At 30.3% G+C, this 17,607-nt stretch overlaps 1 protein-coding gene across 1 annotated transcript; it reads right to left on the minus strand.

The window, feature by feature from the left end:
• Positions 1-592: 592 nt before the first annotated feature.
• Positions 593-17,403, minus strand: LOC140827795 (germacrene A synthase-like). The gene is made up of 7 exons (XM_073190640.1): positions 17,243-17,403; positions 3,436-3,706; positions 2,479-2,854; positions 2,052-2,270; positions 1,732-1,870; positions 1,393-1,638; positions 593-1,168 (listed from the first exon to the last, which is right to left on the minus strand). The coding sequence occupies exons 1-7, from the start codon at positions 17,336-17,338 to the stop codon at positions 863-865; spliced, it is 1,653 nt and encodes a 550-aa protein (XP_073046741.1). The 5' UTR covers positions 17,339-17,403; the 3' UTR covers positions 593-862.
• Between the last annotated feature and the right edge of the window lie 204 nt (positions 17,404-17,607).

Genomic DNA, 17,607 nt, shown 5'->3' on the forward strand with positions numbered 1-17,607 from the left:
CATCTGACGTCCTTGCCAAGTTGAGGATTATCAAAAGGACGGCTTTACATTCTTGCCTATTCTTTATCCATCTGTTTCTTGTTAATTGTCGTCGGCGTTGAACATATAATTTATCACCATTCAACCCGAATTGTTTTCACACTTGTTTATTTTCAGTAGTCCAGTGAAGCTACTCATTAAATGTTGTTCGATTTCCTATTAGATTCTCAAAACATCTTCGTCCTCATATAAATATGCATGTCAACAATTAAATTCTTTAGATGATTGATAATAGGGAAAATGTAAATTTCATTTTGTATGTTTGTCTATTCTCAATTTTCTTCTTCTATGTTTTAAAATTTAGTCTTAGTCTCAAATGTATAAAATTTTTGACAATTTTAATCATTTTTCATCAAAAATGTTGATTTGTACATTATACATGTGAGAGTCACATCTCTGCCACATCGAAAAACAAGAGCATAATTAGACTAAAAGTAAATGTGGTGGACTATGATTAAAATTTGATATATATATATATATATAGAGCATAAAAACCATAAAAATACAAATACACACTAAAATTTTCATAATATAAATGTGTATAGTTTCAAAGTTGACGCGACAACTTAAAAATATATAACATACATGGGAGAAATTGATCACTCATTGTTTTACATTTATTAAAAGATAACATTCTTGATCAAACATATATATTTTACAGAAACAAACATCCCCACAAAAAACTTTAAAAAATAACACAAATAGATAACATTCTTGATCAAACATATATATTACAGAAACAAACATCCCCACAAAAAACTTTAAAAAATAACACAAATAAAAGGATTTTTTTCTTGCAACACTTCATGAGTCGCATCATGATTTAAAATGTCTGAATCTTAAAGGGTTCAACAAACATGGCAACAATGAGGGGTTTTAAAACCTTTTCCGGTTCAGTATATCCATCTTCATAGTTCTTGTATGTTACATCTGACGTCCTTGCCAAGTTGAGGATTATCAAAAGGACGGCTTTCGAACATGGAAATGGTTTCTTGAAATTCTCATTAATATCCTTCCATGCATCTACAACCATTTCTTCAATCTTATGTATTGCCTCTTCCAATGCCACACCATTTTCCTTAATGTAGCAGTCGATGCCGGTGGAATTTTGGCCTCTTCTTTTCTCAATCTACAATAATATGATAATTAAAATAAGTGGTTATGCTCTAAACAGAGTGATGACTATAACACACAGACAGTACATTGGTTTATGAGGGAAAATTTTCTAAAGTATGTATTTGTGATACAATTTAAATAACAACTTATATTAATCATTTTCACGAATGAAGATATATTTGAAGTAATCAATTCTTACGGATTAGAAAGAATAACGGGAATCATGGTCATTTGTACCTTGTATGAAGCAATATCATCGAGTAATCTACCAATTTCTTGGCATGCTCTAAGCATCCTTGGCATCATATTTAGCCATTCGAATTCCATCCTAGTGGCCAAATCCATTCCCATTAATGATCCATTCGAAAGAAAGTGGCAAGTGCCAGTTGTTAGAGCATTGCTAAGGTACTCGGAAAATGGTGGCGAATAACCTTCAATAAACCACTTGGCCTCGACATTGTAGCTCCTCACTTGTTCTTTCAACTAAATATCATAGTATCAAAATCCATGTTAATTATATGTTGATTAGATAAGAAGAAATGATTTATTTAGTCATTTGAAATGAAAAAGTCATACTGCATTTATGGTATAATCTACAGCATAAGATCTTTCTTCTGTTGCTAATTCTTCCTTAAATTCTCCGAAGAGTTTCAAGACGGCGGTATAAAGTGGTTTCATATATTCTGGTAGTAGATCAACCTCTTTAAAATCCCACCTGAAACAACCAAAAATCAAAATGACAATAAAAGCATGTGGAATAGTTGTTATAAATTTCAATCTTCAAACTCGTTTAGCCAACCAATGAGAAGTGGTTAAATGACTCAAAACTATAGACAATATGACCACATGAAGCAGATAAATTCATATTTACTAGAGCTATTAGTGCTTTCTTTTACCTTCGAATTGCCATAGTAAAGGCCTCTAGTTCTTCAATTGTACCATAAGCATCAAATGTATCATCGACTAAAGATAACATTTTGATTATTTTCGCCAGCATGACTCGACCGCGAGAATACCTAGGCAAATGATATGTTCCCACAGTCCAGAAATAGCACTCAACAAGTCTATCTCTAGCATAAGGAAGTTTAGACATAAGGTTCAACTCTCTCCACCACCTGTAAAATAACAAGAAGAAGTAAACAAAATGTATGCCGACTAAAATGCTAGTCTAGTTGAGCTCTAGAACACAATCACCAAAATGTTTAATATGTTATAAGATGACGAAAACTATAGATTATATGTAACTGTAAAAATTTACCCTTCAAAAGTGAGATGACTCTCTTTACTTTCCTCATTACTTTATGGACGACAAAGTAACATTACCTTGAGAGTTCACAGAGTTCTTGTTTGTGCAGCATTTGCACTGCATTATAGTCTAATTTGGCAAACTGGAGAAGCGATTCATTTCTAGAATATTCATCATCTTCACAGACAGAGATGTAATGGTATGACTCAAATCTTTGATACCCAAAATGTAACGGTTGCATGAGGGCATGTTCGACTTGTTTCTTGAGGGGTGGTTTGAGGTTTGGGGCCATAGACTTGAGACAATCAGTTGTGAAAACAAGTGCATCTTCGAGTATATCTTCATTGTGCTTTCTCAAATGTGCTGCTTCATACAAGCTCAACAAGCCCTTGACATCAGTTTTAAGCGACTCATCGAATTTTCCAGCGCTGTCTCTGAATTTGTTAAAAATTCCTGATCGAAACATAAATTACAATAAATAGTTGTCGTATCTTTTAAAGATAATTGTCCCATCTCCTCCTCATGCTCGAGTTTGCATGATATAATCAAGACGGGACAATAAAAATACAACCCATTAGTATGCGTATTTTAATTTGCTTGTTTATCCTCTAAATCATTTAATTTCAGGCTAACTATAATAACTTGGTTCCCTTTTTCCTTTTCAAATAGTTTTCTGCTGGTGTGCGACGTGACATCATATATTGACACAGAGTTGTACATTACCAACGAGTCCGATATCACATTAGATGTCCAAGAAAAATGGCTAAAATTAAAAACTTTAAACTTATTGGACGAAGACCAAACTAAATTTTCCAATGCTTTAGATAAAAAAAAAATTTATTAACGAATTTTGTATTTTTACCTAATAAAGATTAAATATTGTGGCACATTCCGTCGCATCCATGCTATAAAGAAAGTAAACAATTTCTCGTAAAAATGGGAAACATTTTCTATGTAAATTTTATAAGAGAGAAATTATTTTATTTTTATATTATACACGAATGTAAACACATGAGGGAGGTATTGACACATACCAGAAGTTAAGTGAAGTCCATGTTGCCTGAATAATCGAAAATGAAGTGAAACTGTGTTTAAGTCATAGGCTTCATCTTTGTAATTTGTACTCAGACCAAAATATTGTTCCAATTTTTGTTCAACTTCGTCTTCAAAGTGATAAGAAATGCCTAGGCGTTCAAGTTTATCGATCAAATTCATGGTGTCCACCACTTTACTCTCTGGATTTGTCAAATTAATCTTCACCTCAACTTTCAACAAATCGATTTCCTTGGAATATTTTTCTGCTATCTGCATAAATTTAATCAATTAATCCTTAGTTGCATAGTAATTTATTTATATATATATATATAGATATATATATATATATATATATATATATATATAGTTTAGATATCCTGCACTCCTACCGTGCACACCTTTGTGAGCACCGATGAGGTGTCACTCATCCATTGGATGCGCAATTTTTCTATATTTCATCATATCCAATGGGTGAGTGACACCTCATCGGTGCTCACATATGTGTGCACGGTAGGTGTGCAAGATATCAAAACTGTATATATATATATATATATATATATATATATATATATATATATATATATATATATACACCAGGAAAATAATTCAGAAAGTAACAAAGAAAGTAATTCAGAAAATAACAACGATGGTTCCCTATTAAAGGAAATATTAAAGGAAATCCACGAATATATGCAGAAAGTAATTTGCGGAAAATAATAAAATTCTTTAAGGCTGTGGTTCCTCCAGTTTCTGATGTATATAAACCTTTAAGGGGTCTATATACAGAGCATACTTTTGCAAAGAACTCCACGAATCTTAAAGAAGTAGGCGGTTTAACCAGCCATGAATGTAATTATATATATATATATATATATATATATATATGAAAGAACACCAGAATTAAAAACAAAATTTTATTACTAACCTTTGGAATCAAATCTTTACATAAATGAAAGATACAAATCAAAAGGGTTTCGGATTTCTGGATAATGTTTAAAGGGATTTGGATCTGAGAAAGGGTTTCGGTATTTCTGGAAAATGGGTTGAAGGAATTTTGATCTGGAAATGAGTGGTAAAGAGAGAGAGGGAGAGAGAAAGAGAAGAGAGAAGAAGAGAGATATGGGTAGAGAGTAGTAAAATGTTTCGGTACCTTAATACCGAGAGTGAGTCCCCTTTTATAGACTTTTTTAGGGGTATTTTCGGAATTTTATTTTTTATTTTTTTTTTAACACATGAAACTGTACATAAATACAAATACAAATACAATACTCAACAATCTAATACAGGAATTTATACAAGCATTTATACTCCACTATTTCCAAAAATCGGTCCAGGGTCATCTGGTCCAAGGAGGTCATCGTCTTCCAAATTGAGCGAATCATCAGAGGATTCTGACTTTCTTGAAGGTCCTGGTGAGAATTTCATTAATATAGCTTGCATTTCTTCAGGAGTTTTTGCAGATGCAAGCATTGCCGTCATATGGGATTTCTGTGCTAGGAATTCTGTATGTTGCCGTGTTGGAATCCTGTAAAGTGGTTTCTGAGTTGGGACTTTGGTATTTTTATTATTAACGATCCAATCTTGGACATTGGTAGCTGTAAGGCTCGGAGGAATTTTGAATTTGTCCCACCATTTAACTTTGAATCTTCTCTTAATTTGTAAAATTTTCTCATCTGAAAATTCAACAGTCCATGAAAGGACCCAGGGAAGATAGAATTTCATACAAAAAAGGGCAAGAGGATGGAATCGTTTTTCTTCTGCTGTTGGGGTATATTGGGTTCTAAAAAGATTAAATGAATGTTGGACAGGGTGTTTGAGTATCTCATAAGTGGATCCGAAATATTCCCACCATGTGTACCACCAAGCTGGGAATTTTTTGGGGTTACAAATCTTGGTATCAAAATAGAATAACCATGTATGCTTGTGTTTTTGGTTTTGAATTAAGAAGGAATTGTACCAGGCCTGTTGATAGTCCCAGTAGTCAAAAGGTGTTTCGAAAAATGAGGCTTCTTTATATTTTTCTGGGAATAATATGAGTTTTGAAAGATTATAGCCCCAGTCAATTGGAGCAATGACTTTTAGGATTTTGCAGGTGGAATAAGCGGGATCATTATGGCTTTGGTCTAGGTAGAAATTTTTAAACAATGCTGAGTCAGTAGTTTCCAGAATTGCTTGGTAGAAAAAAGGAGTCTTATTTACATTCCAAGGTTTATAATATCGACCTTTTCCAAAGTATTTCTGAAGTGTTTCAAATGGATCTTTTTCATGGAATCCTAATTCAACATGTATTATATTTTGCCAATTATTTTTCACAAAATAATCAGAAGGAGCGTTTAATGGTGGTTGTGTAAGAACAAGCTGGGAATTTGTAGTGTGATAGGTTTTTGAGGAATTATCTGAAAACGAAACAGTTTGGAAGGAATCTTTGGTAAGAATTTCTTTAGAAGGTTTTTTGTCGGAGCTTTCACTTGTCTGGGCTTTTTCAAGGGAATTTTTTATTTCAGGTGTTTGGAGAAAGGATTCAAGGAATTTGAGTCTTTTTTCCAAATCATCACTTACCTGTGGTTTTGATTGTGCAGTATCTTTAAGATCCTCTTCTTCTTCCTTTGTAACGATGTCATACCAGGTTTTGATTTTTTCTGGTTCAGTAGGGGTTTGAACAGGCTTTTTATCCTTTTTGGGTGGCATTTCTGTTTTGGAGAAATTCTCTTGTGAGGAAATCAGGTAAAGAATTTGTATCTCCTTTTATGAATTCGATTTCAAAATCAAATATGCTAAGAATAGTTTGCCATCTTGCAAAAATTTGTTTTGAGGCAAGATTTTGGACATCCTTTTGTAAAATTTCTTTTCCACTTTTACAATCTATTCTTAATAAAAATTTTTGATTTAAAAGATCACTCTGAAATTTTTGAACACATAAGACAATACTCAGAATTTCTTTCTTTATGGCTGAATAATTTTTCTGGGTATCATTCCAATGGGCAGAAGTGTACTGAACTATGTTTTCTTTATTCTCTTGTTTTTGTTTTAATATACCTCCATATCCTAAATCTGATGCATCTGTCTCTACGATTTTTTGTAGGTTGGGATCTGCTATGTGAAGACATGGAATTTCTAACACTTGTTTTTTGATATTTTTTACGATTTCTGTATGTTTTTTTGTCCATGGTTTTGGGTTTTTTCTGAGTCTATCATGTAAGGGTTTTGCTATCTTATTGATATTTGGACAAAAATCTAGAACATAATTTAGGCTTCCTAAGAATCTTTGTAATTGGGTTTTATCGAGTATTTTGTCTGGAAATTTATTTGTAAATTCTAAAGATCTCTCAATGGGAGTTATAGTACCACGAGATATGTAATGACCTAAAAATCTTATTCTAGTCTGAAAACAGCTTATTTTTGATTTTGATACAACCAGACCATTTTGTTTTGTGACATAAAGAAATGTTTTTAGATGTTTAAAATGATCATCAACATTATTAGAGAATATTAATACATCATCAATGTAAACAATGCAAAATTTTGAATAATCATTATAGATTTCATTCATAATTCTTTGGAATTCAGAAGGAGCATTTTTAAGTCCGAAGGGCATTACATTCCATTCATATTGTCCAAAGGGAACTGTAAAAGCAGTTTTATATTTGTCTTTTTCAGAAATTTGTATTTGCCAAAATCCAGATTTCATATCGAATTTAGAAAATATATAAGCATTATGGAGTTTTTGTAATAAGTCTTTTTTATTTGGTATTGGATATCTGATCCATTTTAACGCTTTATTTAATGGTTTGTAATTAATTACTAATCTAGGTGTTCCTCTTTCAATTTCTGAATTTTTATTAACATAAAAGGCAGCACAACTCCAAGGAGATCTAGATTTAGAAATTAATCCTTTTTCTTCTAAATCTTGAATTTCTTTTTTACAATGTTCTTCTAATTCAGAATTCATTTGGATTGGTCTTGCTTTAGTTGGTATTTGTCATGAACCACAGCCTTAAAGAATTTTATTATTTTCCGCAAATTACTTTCTGCATATATTCGTGGATTTCCTTTAATATTTCCTTTAATAGGGAACCATCGTTGTTATTTTCTGAATTACTTTCTTTGTTACTTTCTGAATTATTTTCCTGGTGTATCATTCTCTGCCTATGGTATCAGAGCCACGGGGGGTGTGTGTTTATAGAAAATAAAATCTTTAATAAAAAATTAAGTCTAGAAATTTAAGATCTCTTGAGTGTTTTGCCTAAGAAAGTCTGGGTAGTAAGTCCTTTAAGGCCGTTAACCCTAAGAATTGCTTAGGATTGTAGAGAGAAATTTTATTTCAAGATAAAATTTTTAATTATGGATTCAATTTTCTCTAGATCTACCTCTCTAAACTCTGCTGGTACATCTTTTTATGATAATAATAAAATAATTAATGCCGAAGAAATAATTATAGAAGATTTTTATAAATCTATTGATAACTGGGAAATTCCTAGAATAAATAAAGATCAGATTTACAAATACTCCAGATTCCAAATATTTAAATCTGATTTCACGATTAAAACAGAAGAAAGAGATATACAACTTACTAAACCTTTTGAAACAATTAATTTATTATCTCAAAATTCCTTACAAAAACACAAAGATAAAAATTATAAATATATTCATATAGGTTTAGTTCAAGTAGGAATAAAACCCTTAACTAAGGAAGGATTAAATACTTCCATCCTTACTATTTTAAGAGATGCCAGATTCACAAATTTCGAAGATTCATTATTAAGTTCTGTTGAATCCAGTCTGTGTACCGGACCAATTTCTTTTGATTGTTATCCTAACTTCTCTGTATCTCTAAACGATAAAAACATTTTAAAATCCTTAGTCTTACAAATAAAAACTCATAATTATAATATGCTTAAAGGATCAATTCCGGTTGCTGTCATTTTTAGAATCCATTACAAGGCTATGAATTCTGCCTTTGCTACAAAAGTAAAATATCATAGTAAGAAAGGAGAAACCCTATTATTACAAACATATTTAGGAAAATCCAATACTGTAATTCCAAAACCAATTCAATGGAAAGATATAACACTACCTGAAGAATGGATCTTAGAAGGTGCTATTAATCCAGAACCTATAGGACACATAGAAACAAATACTCAACTAAAAGAAATAACTCAATACGCAGATGGAAAAGTTAAACTCTCATTTAATCGAAAATCTGGTAGTAGCAATAGATACGATGAATCATCTATTACAGATACCATAGATCTAGGAAGAATATCACAAATCCCTTCGGTCATAAATATTTCTCCCTATAAAACACAACCTAGATATTCTACTTCAGATTTACCTAATTCAGTTTTAAGAAATGTAGATTATGCCTCTGAAATTCCTAGACCAATCTATACGAAAATAAAAGAAGAAAGCTCTCAAAAACAATTTCATAATTCAGAATCATATCAAGAACCAACTAGTCCAACATTTTCTGCAATTACAGAAAACATTACAAATGAATTAAATGTTATAGAAAAAGAATTTAAAATAAATAAAAAAATATTACATGATGATTTTTATGCCAAACATAATATGGAAAAAAGAATATGGTTTTTCCAACACTTTATAAATTCTAGAAAAGTTATTCAAGAAGAATTTTATGAATTTATAAAAATAAATAAAATACATATTTTATTTTTTGACTGGTTTGAAATATATGCTTCTCAAAATTCATTAAAATATCCCTTTTCTAAAAGTATAAATCCCGTTACAATAAGAAATAAAACACAAGAATGGCAAACAATAACTGATACTAGGACAATCCAATCTAATCATCCTCCTTTACAAGGAATTAAAATAAATATACAAAATCAACAAATAGAAGCTATTCCAATAAAAAATCCAGGAGAAAATGATAAGGTTAATATAAAAAATATTATAACACAAAATAATTTCACAAATGTTAATTTAAATACTATAGGAAAGCAATTAGACAAATTAGAAAAATATTTACAAAAGCAACCGATAATAAACCCTGAAAACATTGACACTAAACTTAAAAATCCCATTTTTAAACCTTACCAAATATCTAAACCTAGTGTAAAAAATATTCAAGATAATAAGTCTGAATTTATAAAAAACATTCAAGATCAATTAAGTAGAATAATGGCAACAACCAGCGGTTCTAATGAAACAATGAATCAAACTGTTCCAGATTCACCTTCATCGGTCCCTAGAATAAATACTTTAAGTCAAGATTCTGATATTAGTGAAACTATCGAACAATTCCAAAATTCTACAAAAATCAATAAAATAAGTTGGGATCAATCCCTACAAATTATTCCTGCTCCTGATTTAGGAGTAGTTAAACCATTGACCCAACCAAATTTTAAGGCATCTTCAGTCTATAATTGGAATATAGATGGTATGACAGAATACAACATTCTGAATTTATTACAACAAATGACTATGGCTGCAAATGCCTATAAAACCCAAATCGGAACTCAAGATAAAACTATTGCTGAGCTCCTCATTGCTGGATTCTCTGGTCAAATAAAAGGTTGGTGGGATTATTATCTCACAAACCAACAACAAGAAGATATTTTAAATTCTATAAAAACAGATGAGGAAGGAATATCAATTCTAGATGAAAATGGTAATCCGCAACAAGATGTTGTTGCAACTTTAATATTAACGATTTCATTACATTTTATTGGAGATCCTTCACATCTAAAAGATAAAAATGCAGAACTCCTATCAAATCTGAAATGTAAAAAATTAAGTAATTTTCAATGGTATAAAAATACTTTTTTAACTAGAATAATGCTTAGAGAAGATTCTAATCAACCATTTTGGAAAGAAAAATTCCTTGCAGGCTTAACAACTCTTCTAGGAGATAAGGTAAGAAATAAAATTAGAGAAAACAGTGGTAAACAAATTATAGCATATAATGAATATACTTATGGTCAATTAATTAGTCTAACCCAACAAGAAGGGCTAAAAATATGCCAAGATTTAAAGTTACAAAAACATCTAAAATGGGAAATGAAAAGAACAAAACAAGAATTGGGAACTTTTTGTAATCAATTTGATATAAATACTAATAAACCACCCTTAACAAAATGCTCTGAAAATTGTCAAAAAATACATAAAAAACCCTATAAGAAAAACTTTAGAAGAAATCAAAAAGATAATTTTAATCCGAAAGAAGAATTTTATAAAAAACCAAGAAGAAAACCATTTAGAAAATTTAAAAATAACAAACAAGAATTCAAAAAATCCTTCAAAGATATTGAATGTTATAGATGCCATAAGAAAGGTCATACGGCAAATTATTGTAGATTAAATAGGAAATTAAATGAATTAGAATTAGAAGAAGAAATATTAAATAAAATTTCAAATCTCTTAATTGATTCTTCTGAAGGAAACTCAGAAACTGAATACTCTACCAATACTGATGAATCATTAATTGATGAAATCATAACTAGTAGTGATTCTGAAAAACAAATCAATATGCTCACCAGAGATCAATCACTTCTTTTAGATATATTGAAAAATATTAACGACCCAACAATCCAAAAAGAATATTTAGAAAAAATTTTAAAATCTCTTAATGACAAAGAAGAAAATAAAAAATCCCCAAGTACTTCAAAAAATACTTACGACTTAACTGAAATATTAGAAAAAAGAAAAAAGGATAAAGGAATCACAATCCAAGACTTACAAAAAGATATAAAAGAAATAAAATTAGAAATAAGAGAATTAAAAGAAAAACAGATTCAAAATACTGAAGCAATAAAACTAATCTTACAAAATATAAATATTGAGAGTTCCTCAGAAACAGAAAACGATGAAACCCAAAACGTTCAAAATATTGAAAAAATTCCTGAAGATTTTCTTTTTGTTTTAAGAGAAATAACTTCTAGAAAATACATCTTAAAAATAAATCTAGTATTTTCAGAAAATTTCAAAATGAATACAATAGCCTTATTTGATACTGGTGCAGATTTAAATTGTATTAAATCGGGAATAATACCCACTGAATTCCAACAAAAAACACAAGAAAAACTTTCAGCTGCTAACAATTCAAGATTAAATGTAAATTCAAAACAGACGCATCAATAATAAATAATGGTATTTACATTAAGACTACTTTTGTCTTAGTAAATGATATTCATCACACTGTAATATTAGGAACTCCTTTTATTAGTTTAATTACCCCATATAAAGTTAACAATGATTCTATTTCTTCTAAAATCAATCATAAAAAATTAAAATTTGAATTTTTAGAAAAACCCCGAACTAGAAACCTTAACTTAATAAAAGCATGTTCAATCTATGAAAATAATATTAATACTATAATCCAAGGAAAAACTTTTCAATTAGAAAATCTTAAAAAAGATGTTTCTTTAAAAAGAATACAAAACCAAATAGAAACAAAAGAAATTCAAAATAAAATTCAAAAATTCCTAAAAATATTAGAAACAGAAGTCTGTTCAGAAATTCCTAATGCTTTTTGGAACAGAAAAGAACATATTGTTGATCTCCCCTATGAAGAAGATTTCAATGACAGACAAATACCAACTAAAGCAAGACCAATCCAAATGAATTCTGAATTAGAAGAACATTGTAAAAAAGAAATTCAAGATTTAGAAGAAAAAGGATTAATTTCTAGATCTAGATCTCCTTGGAGTTGTGCTGCCTTTTATGTTAATAAAAATTCAGAAATTGAAAGAGGAAAACCCAGATTAGTAATTAATTAAAAACCATTAAATAAAGCGTTAAAATGGATCAGATATCCAATACCAAATAAAAAAGACTTATTACAAAAACTCCATAATGCTTATATATTTTCTAAATTCGATATGAAATCTGGATTTTGGCAAATACAAATTTCTGAAAAAGACAAATATAAAACTGCTTTTACAGTTCCCTTTGGACAATATGAATGGAATGTAATGCCCTTCGGACTTAAAAATGCTCCTTCTGAATTCCAAAGAATTATGAATGAAATCTATAATGATTATTCAAAATTTTGCATTGTTTACATTGATGATGTATTAATATTCTCTAATAATGTTGATGATCATTTTAAACATCTAAAAACATTTCTTTATGTCACAAAACAAAATGGTCTGGTTGTATCAAAATCAAAAATAAGCTGTTTTCAGACTAGAATAAGATTTTTAGGTCATTACATATCTCGTGGTACTATAACTCCCATTGAGAGATCTTTAGAATTTACAAATAAATTTCCAGACAAAATACTCGATAAAACCCAATTACAAAGATTCTTAGGAAGCCTAAATTATGTTCTAGATTTTTGTCCAAATATCAATAAGATAGCAAAACCCTTACATGATAGACTCAGAAAAAACCCAAAACCATGGACAGAAAAACATACAGAAATCGTAAAAAATATCAAAAAACAAGTGTTAGAAATTCCATGTCTTCACATAGCAGATCCCAACCTACAAAAAATCGTAGAGACAGATGCAACAGATTTAGGATATGGAGGTATATTAAAACAAAAACAAGAGAATAAAGAAAACATAGTTCAGTACACTTCTGCCCATTGGAATGATACCCAGAAAAATTATTCAGCCATAAAGAAAGAAATTCTGAGTATTGTCTTATGTGTTCAAAAATTTCAGAGTGATCTTTTAAATCAAAATTTTTTATTAAGAATAGATTGTAAAAGTGCAAAAGAAATTTTACAAAAGGATGTCCAAAATCTTGCCTCAAAACAAATTTTTGCAAGATGACAAGCTATTCTTAGCATATTTGATTTTGAAATCGAATTCATAAAAGGAGATACAAATTCTTTACCTGATTTCCTCACAAGAGAATTTCTCCAAAACAGAAATGCCACCCAAAAAGGATAAAAAGCCTGTTCAAACCCCTACTGAACCAGAAAAAATCAAAACCTGGTATGACATCGTTACAAAGGAAGAAGAAGAGGATCTTAAAGATACTGCACAATCAAAACCACAGGTAAGTGATGATTTGGAAAAAAGACTCAAATTCCTTGAATCCTTTCTCCAAACACCTGAAATAAAAAATTCCCTTGAAAAAGCCCAGACAAGTGAAAGCTCCGACAAAAAACCTTCTAAAGAAATTCTTACCAAAGATTCCTTCCAAACTGTTTCGTTTTCAGATAATTCCTCAAAAACCTATCACACTACAAATTCCCAGCTTGTTCTTACACAACCACCATTAAACGCTCCTTCTGATTATTTTGTGAAAAATAATTGGCAAAATATAATACATGTTGAATTAGGATTCCATGAAAAAGATCCATTTGAAACACTTCAGAAATACTTTGGAAAAGGTCGATATTATAAACCTTGGAATGTAAATAAGACTCCTTTTTTCTACCAAGCAATTCTGGAAACTACTGACTCAGCATTGTTTAAAAATTTCTACCTAGACCAAAGCCATAATGATCCCGCTTATTCCACCTGCAAAATCCTAAAAGTCATTGCTCCAATTGACTGGGGCTATAATCTTTCAAAACCCATATTATTCTCAGAAAAATATAAAGAAGCCTCATTTTTCGAAACACCTTTTGACTACTGGAACTATCAACAGGCCTGGTACAATTCCTTCTTAATTCAAAACCAAAAACACAAGCATACATGGTTATTCTATTTTGATACCAAGATTTGTAACCCCAAAAAATTCCCAGCTTGGTGGTACACATGGTGGGAATATTTCGGATCCACTTATGAGATACTCAAACACCCTGTCCAACATTCATTTAATCTTTTTAGAACCCAATATACCCCAACAGCAGAAGAAAAACGATTCCATCCTCTTGCCCTTTTTTGTATGAAATTCTATCTTCCCTGGGTCCTTTCATGGACTGTTGAATTTTCAGATGAGAAAATTTTACAAATTAAGAGAAGATTCAAAGTTAAATGGTGGGACAAATTCAAAATTCCTCCGAGCCTTACAGCTACCAATGTCCAAGATTGGATCGTTAATAATAAAAATACCAAAGTCCCAACTCAGAAACCACTTTACAGGATTCCAACACGGCAACATACAGAATTCCTAGCACAGAAATCCCATATGACGGCAATGCTTGCATCTGCAAAAACTCCTGAAGAAATGCAAGCTATATTAATGAAATTCTCACCAGGACCTTCAAGAAAGTCAGAATCCTCTGATGATTCGCTCAATTTGGAAGACGATGACCTCCTTGGACCAGATGACCCTGGACCGATTTTTGGAAATAGTGGAGTATAAATGCTTGTATAAATTCCTGTATTAGATTGTTGAGTATTGTATTTGTATTTGTATTTATGTACAGTTTCATGTGTTAAAAAAAAAATAAAAAATAAAATTCCGAAAATACCCCTAAAAAAGTCTATAAAAGGGACTCACTCTCGGTATTAAGGTACCGAAACATTTTACTACTCTTCTTCTCTCTTCTCTTTCTCTCTCCCTCTCTCTCTTTACCACTCATTTCCAGATCAAAATTCCTTCAACCCATTTTCCAGAAATACCGAAACCCTTTCTCAGATCCAAATCCCTTTAAACATTATCCAGAAATCCGAAACCCTTTTGATTTGTATCTTTCATTTATGTAAAGATTTGATTCCAAAGGTTAATAATAAAATTTTGTTTTTAATTCTGGTGTTCTTTCATATATATATATATATATATATATATATATATATATATATATATAATTACATTCATGGCTGGTTAAACCGCCTACTTCTTTAAGATTCGTGGAGTTCTTTGCAAAAGTATGCTCTGTATATAGACCCCTTAAAGGTTTATATACATCAGAAACTGGAGGAACCACAGCCTTAAAGAATTTTATTATTTTCCGCAAATTACTTTCTGCATATATTCGTGGATTTCCTTTAATATTTCCTTTAATAGGGAACCATCGTTGTTATTTTCTGAATTACTTTCTTTGTTACTTTCTGAATTATTTTCCTGGTGTATCATTCTCTGCCTATGCTATATATATATATATATATATATATATATATATATATATAGCATAGGCAGAGAATGATACACCAGGAAAATATATATATATATATATATATATATATATATATATATATATATATATATTCATCAACTAGATTATATGTTCTGAAGGTTGCAACAGATAAGTTTGTACAAGATATATTCATCAACTAGATTATATGTTCTGAAGGTTGCAACAGATAAGTTTGTACAAGAACCCTTTTATATATATATATATATAAATATATATATATATATATATATATATATATATATATATATATATATATATATATTCATCAACTAGATTATATGTTCTGAAGGTTGCAACAGATAAGTTTGTACAAGAACCCTTTAATTTGATATGATAATATTAAATCAAGGAGCCTAAATTTCATACATAGAGAGCCATGCGACACGTTATTTATTGAATTTGGATATTTAATATGCCAACCAGAAATTTTGCGGTATCTTGTCGGTTTATAATTTTATTATCTATTCCTGCATTGAAAAACTATATTATTTTGTTGTAACTGATAACTTTTGGATTAATAGGGTAATAAAATTTTGATAGAAAATGTTTCTTTTGTACGATCAAACACTTGAGTCATTGTACAATAAAAAAATATACCTAATGCTAATGGAAATACTTCAATATTTTAAATATCATAGCAGCTCAAGCGTCATGTTTCTAATTCTCTTCCGGAAGGGACAATTATTGAGCAGTAAGCTCAAGTATCACGATTCGATTTCTCTCAAATAGAGGTAATTATTGAACCTCATGTTCCCTTCCCAAATTTAACTTATTTACATTCAATGAGAATCAAACATGTGGACTCTAGATTTTGATACTAATTGTAGAACTGAGCGCTTGGCGTTTTACGAAAAATTATAGTTAATGGTTATTGTGCAACTCCAATATTTTAAACAGTGTAATAACTCAAACGTTATGTTACTGTTTCTCTTCTGACATGAATAATCAGGGACGGTGCCACCCCAAAGGCTGGGGTGGGCTCCAGCCCAGGCTAAAATTTTGGCCGAAAGTAGTAATATGTATTGGGTTTTTTTTTTTGTATTAAATTTTACCCTTCTTAGTAAAATTTTGAGCTCACTTTAGCTCATTTCTTTCAGCCTATTTCATAGCCGTCTCACAAAGGCTTCTCTTTGCACAAAAAATCTTCATCTCCAACAAATGGATACGGAGGGGAGTGAGATTGACATGAGAGATATTGGCGGTTCGTCTTCCGCAAAAACTGAGGTAATTGAACTTTTATTTGTGTAAATATTTCCTAGGCATTATTATTCATTTAGTATGAATTGGTTTACTTAGCGGTGCGTGCAAAAGAAAATTTTTTGGTCGTAGTTTGAATGGATTTTCTGAAAATTGTTTGGTTGTAGAATGGCTTTTATGAGAATCTTATGCGTTAATTTGGAGCTAAGTGTTTCAAGTAGTAATATTTACTAATTATGCGTGAAAGAGGTCTGTCATTTTAGCATTGGTTGAGATATTTTTTTTCTTTTATTTTTCTTTCCTTGTTTCACATGGATCCATCTGTTTTAAATTTTTCTGATATTTAAGATTCAAATGTACAAGCCACGGTGCTTTGAAATGTTAGTATTGTAAAATGTTAAGATTCATATTGCGCAGTGAAAAATGCTTAAGATTCATCCTTGGCAATACATTTCGTTGATGAATGGCTTGCTTTTCATTTTTAGGGTATGATTATAAAAAAAAATCTAACTACATCCCTGTGAATAATTATTACAACTTAAGAATAACAATACAATATATGCATGTATTTGTCAGTTATAAAAACATATGAAATAGAATCGAATTACCTCATTATCGCATGTAAACTTCAAGAACTGATCCCCCCATAGGCTTGGGGCAAAGTTGTCTATCGGGCGAACCATATCTTTTGAAATTTGAGCCATTTTTTCAGCGTGTATTATATATGTAATAGAAATAAATATTTAACAAATGAAGGATGTAGATGTGCTTGTATTTATATCATAATAATCAAGTCAACAAAAATTAATATTATATTATATCTTGAAAAACAAAAACATAATATTATATCAGGCGACATTACCTTCCATATCGTGGCTCATTTTCCACCATATATTTATCCCGAATCCCCACTTATATATGTGATTTTTTTGTTTTACATTTTTATGTTATTTAAAATTTAATATTTTTTATA

Source organism: Primulina eburnea, chromosome 3 (genome assembly GCF_022965805.1).
Source record: "Primulina eburnea isolate SZY01 chromosome 3, ASM2296580v1, whole genome shotgun sequence".
NCBI classification, from domain to species: domain Eukaryota; kingdom Viridiplantae; phylum Streptophyta; class Magnoliopsida; order Lamiales; family Gesneriaceae; genus Primulina; species Primulina eburnea.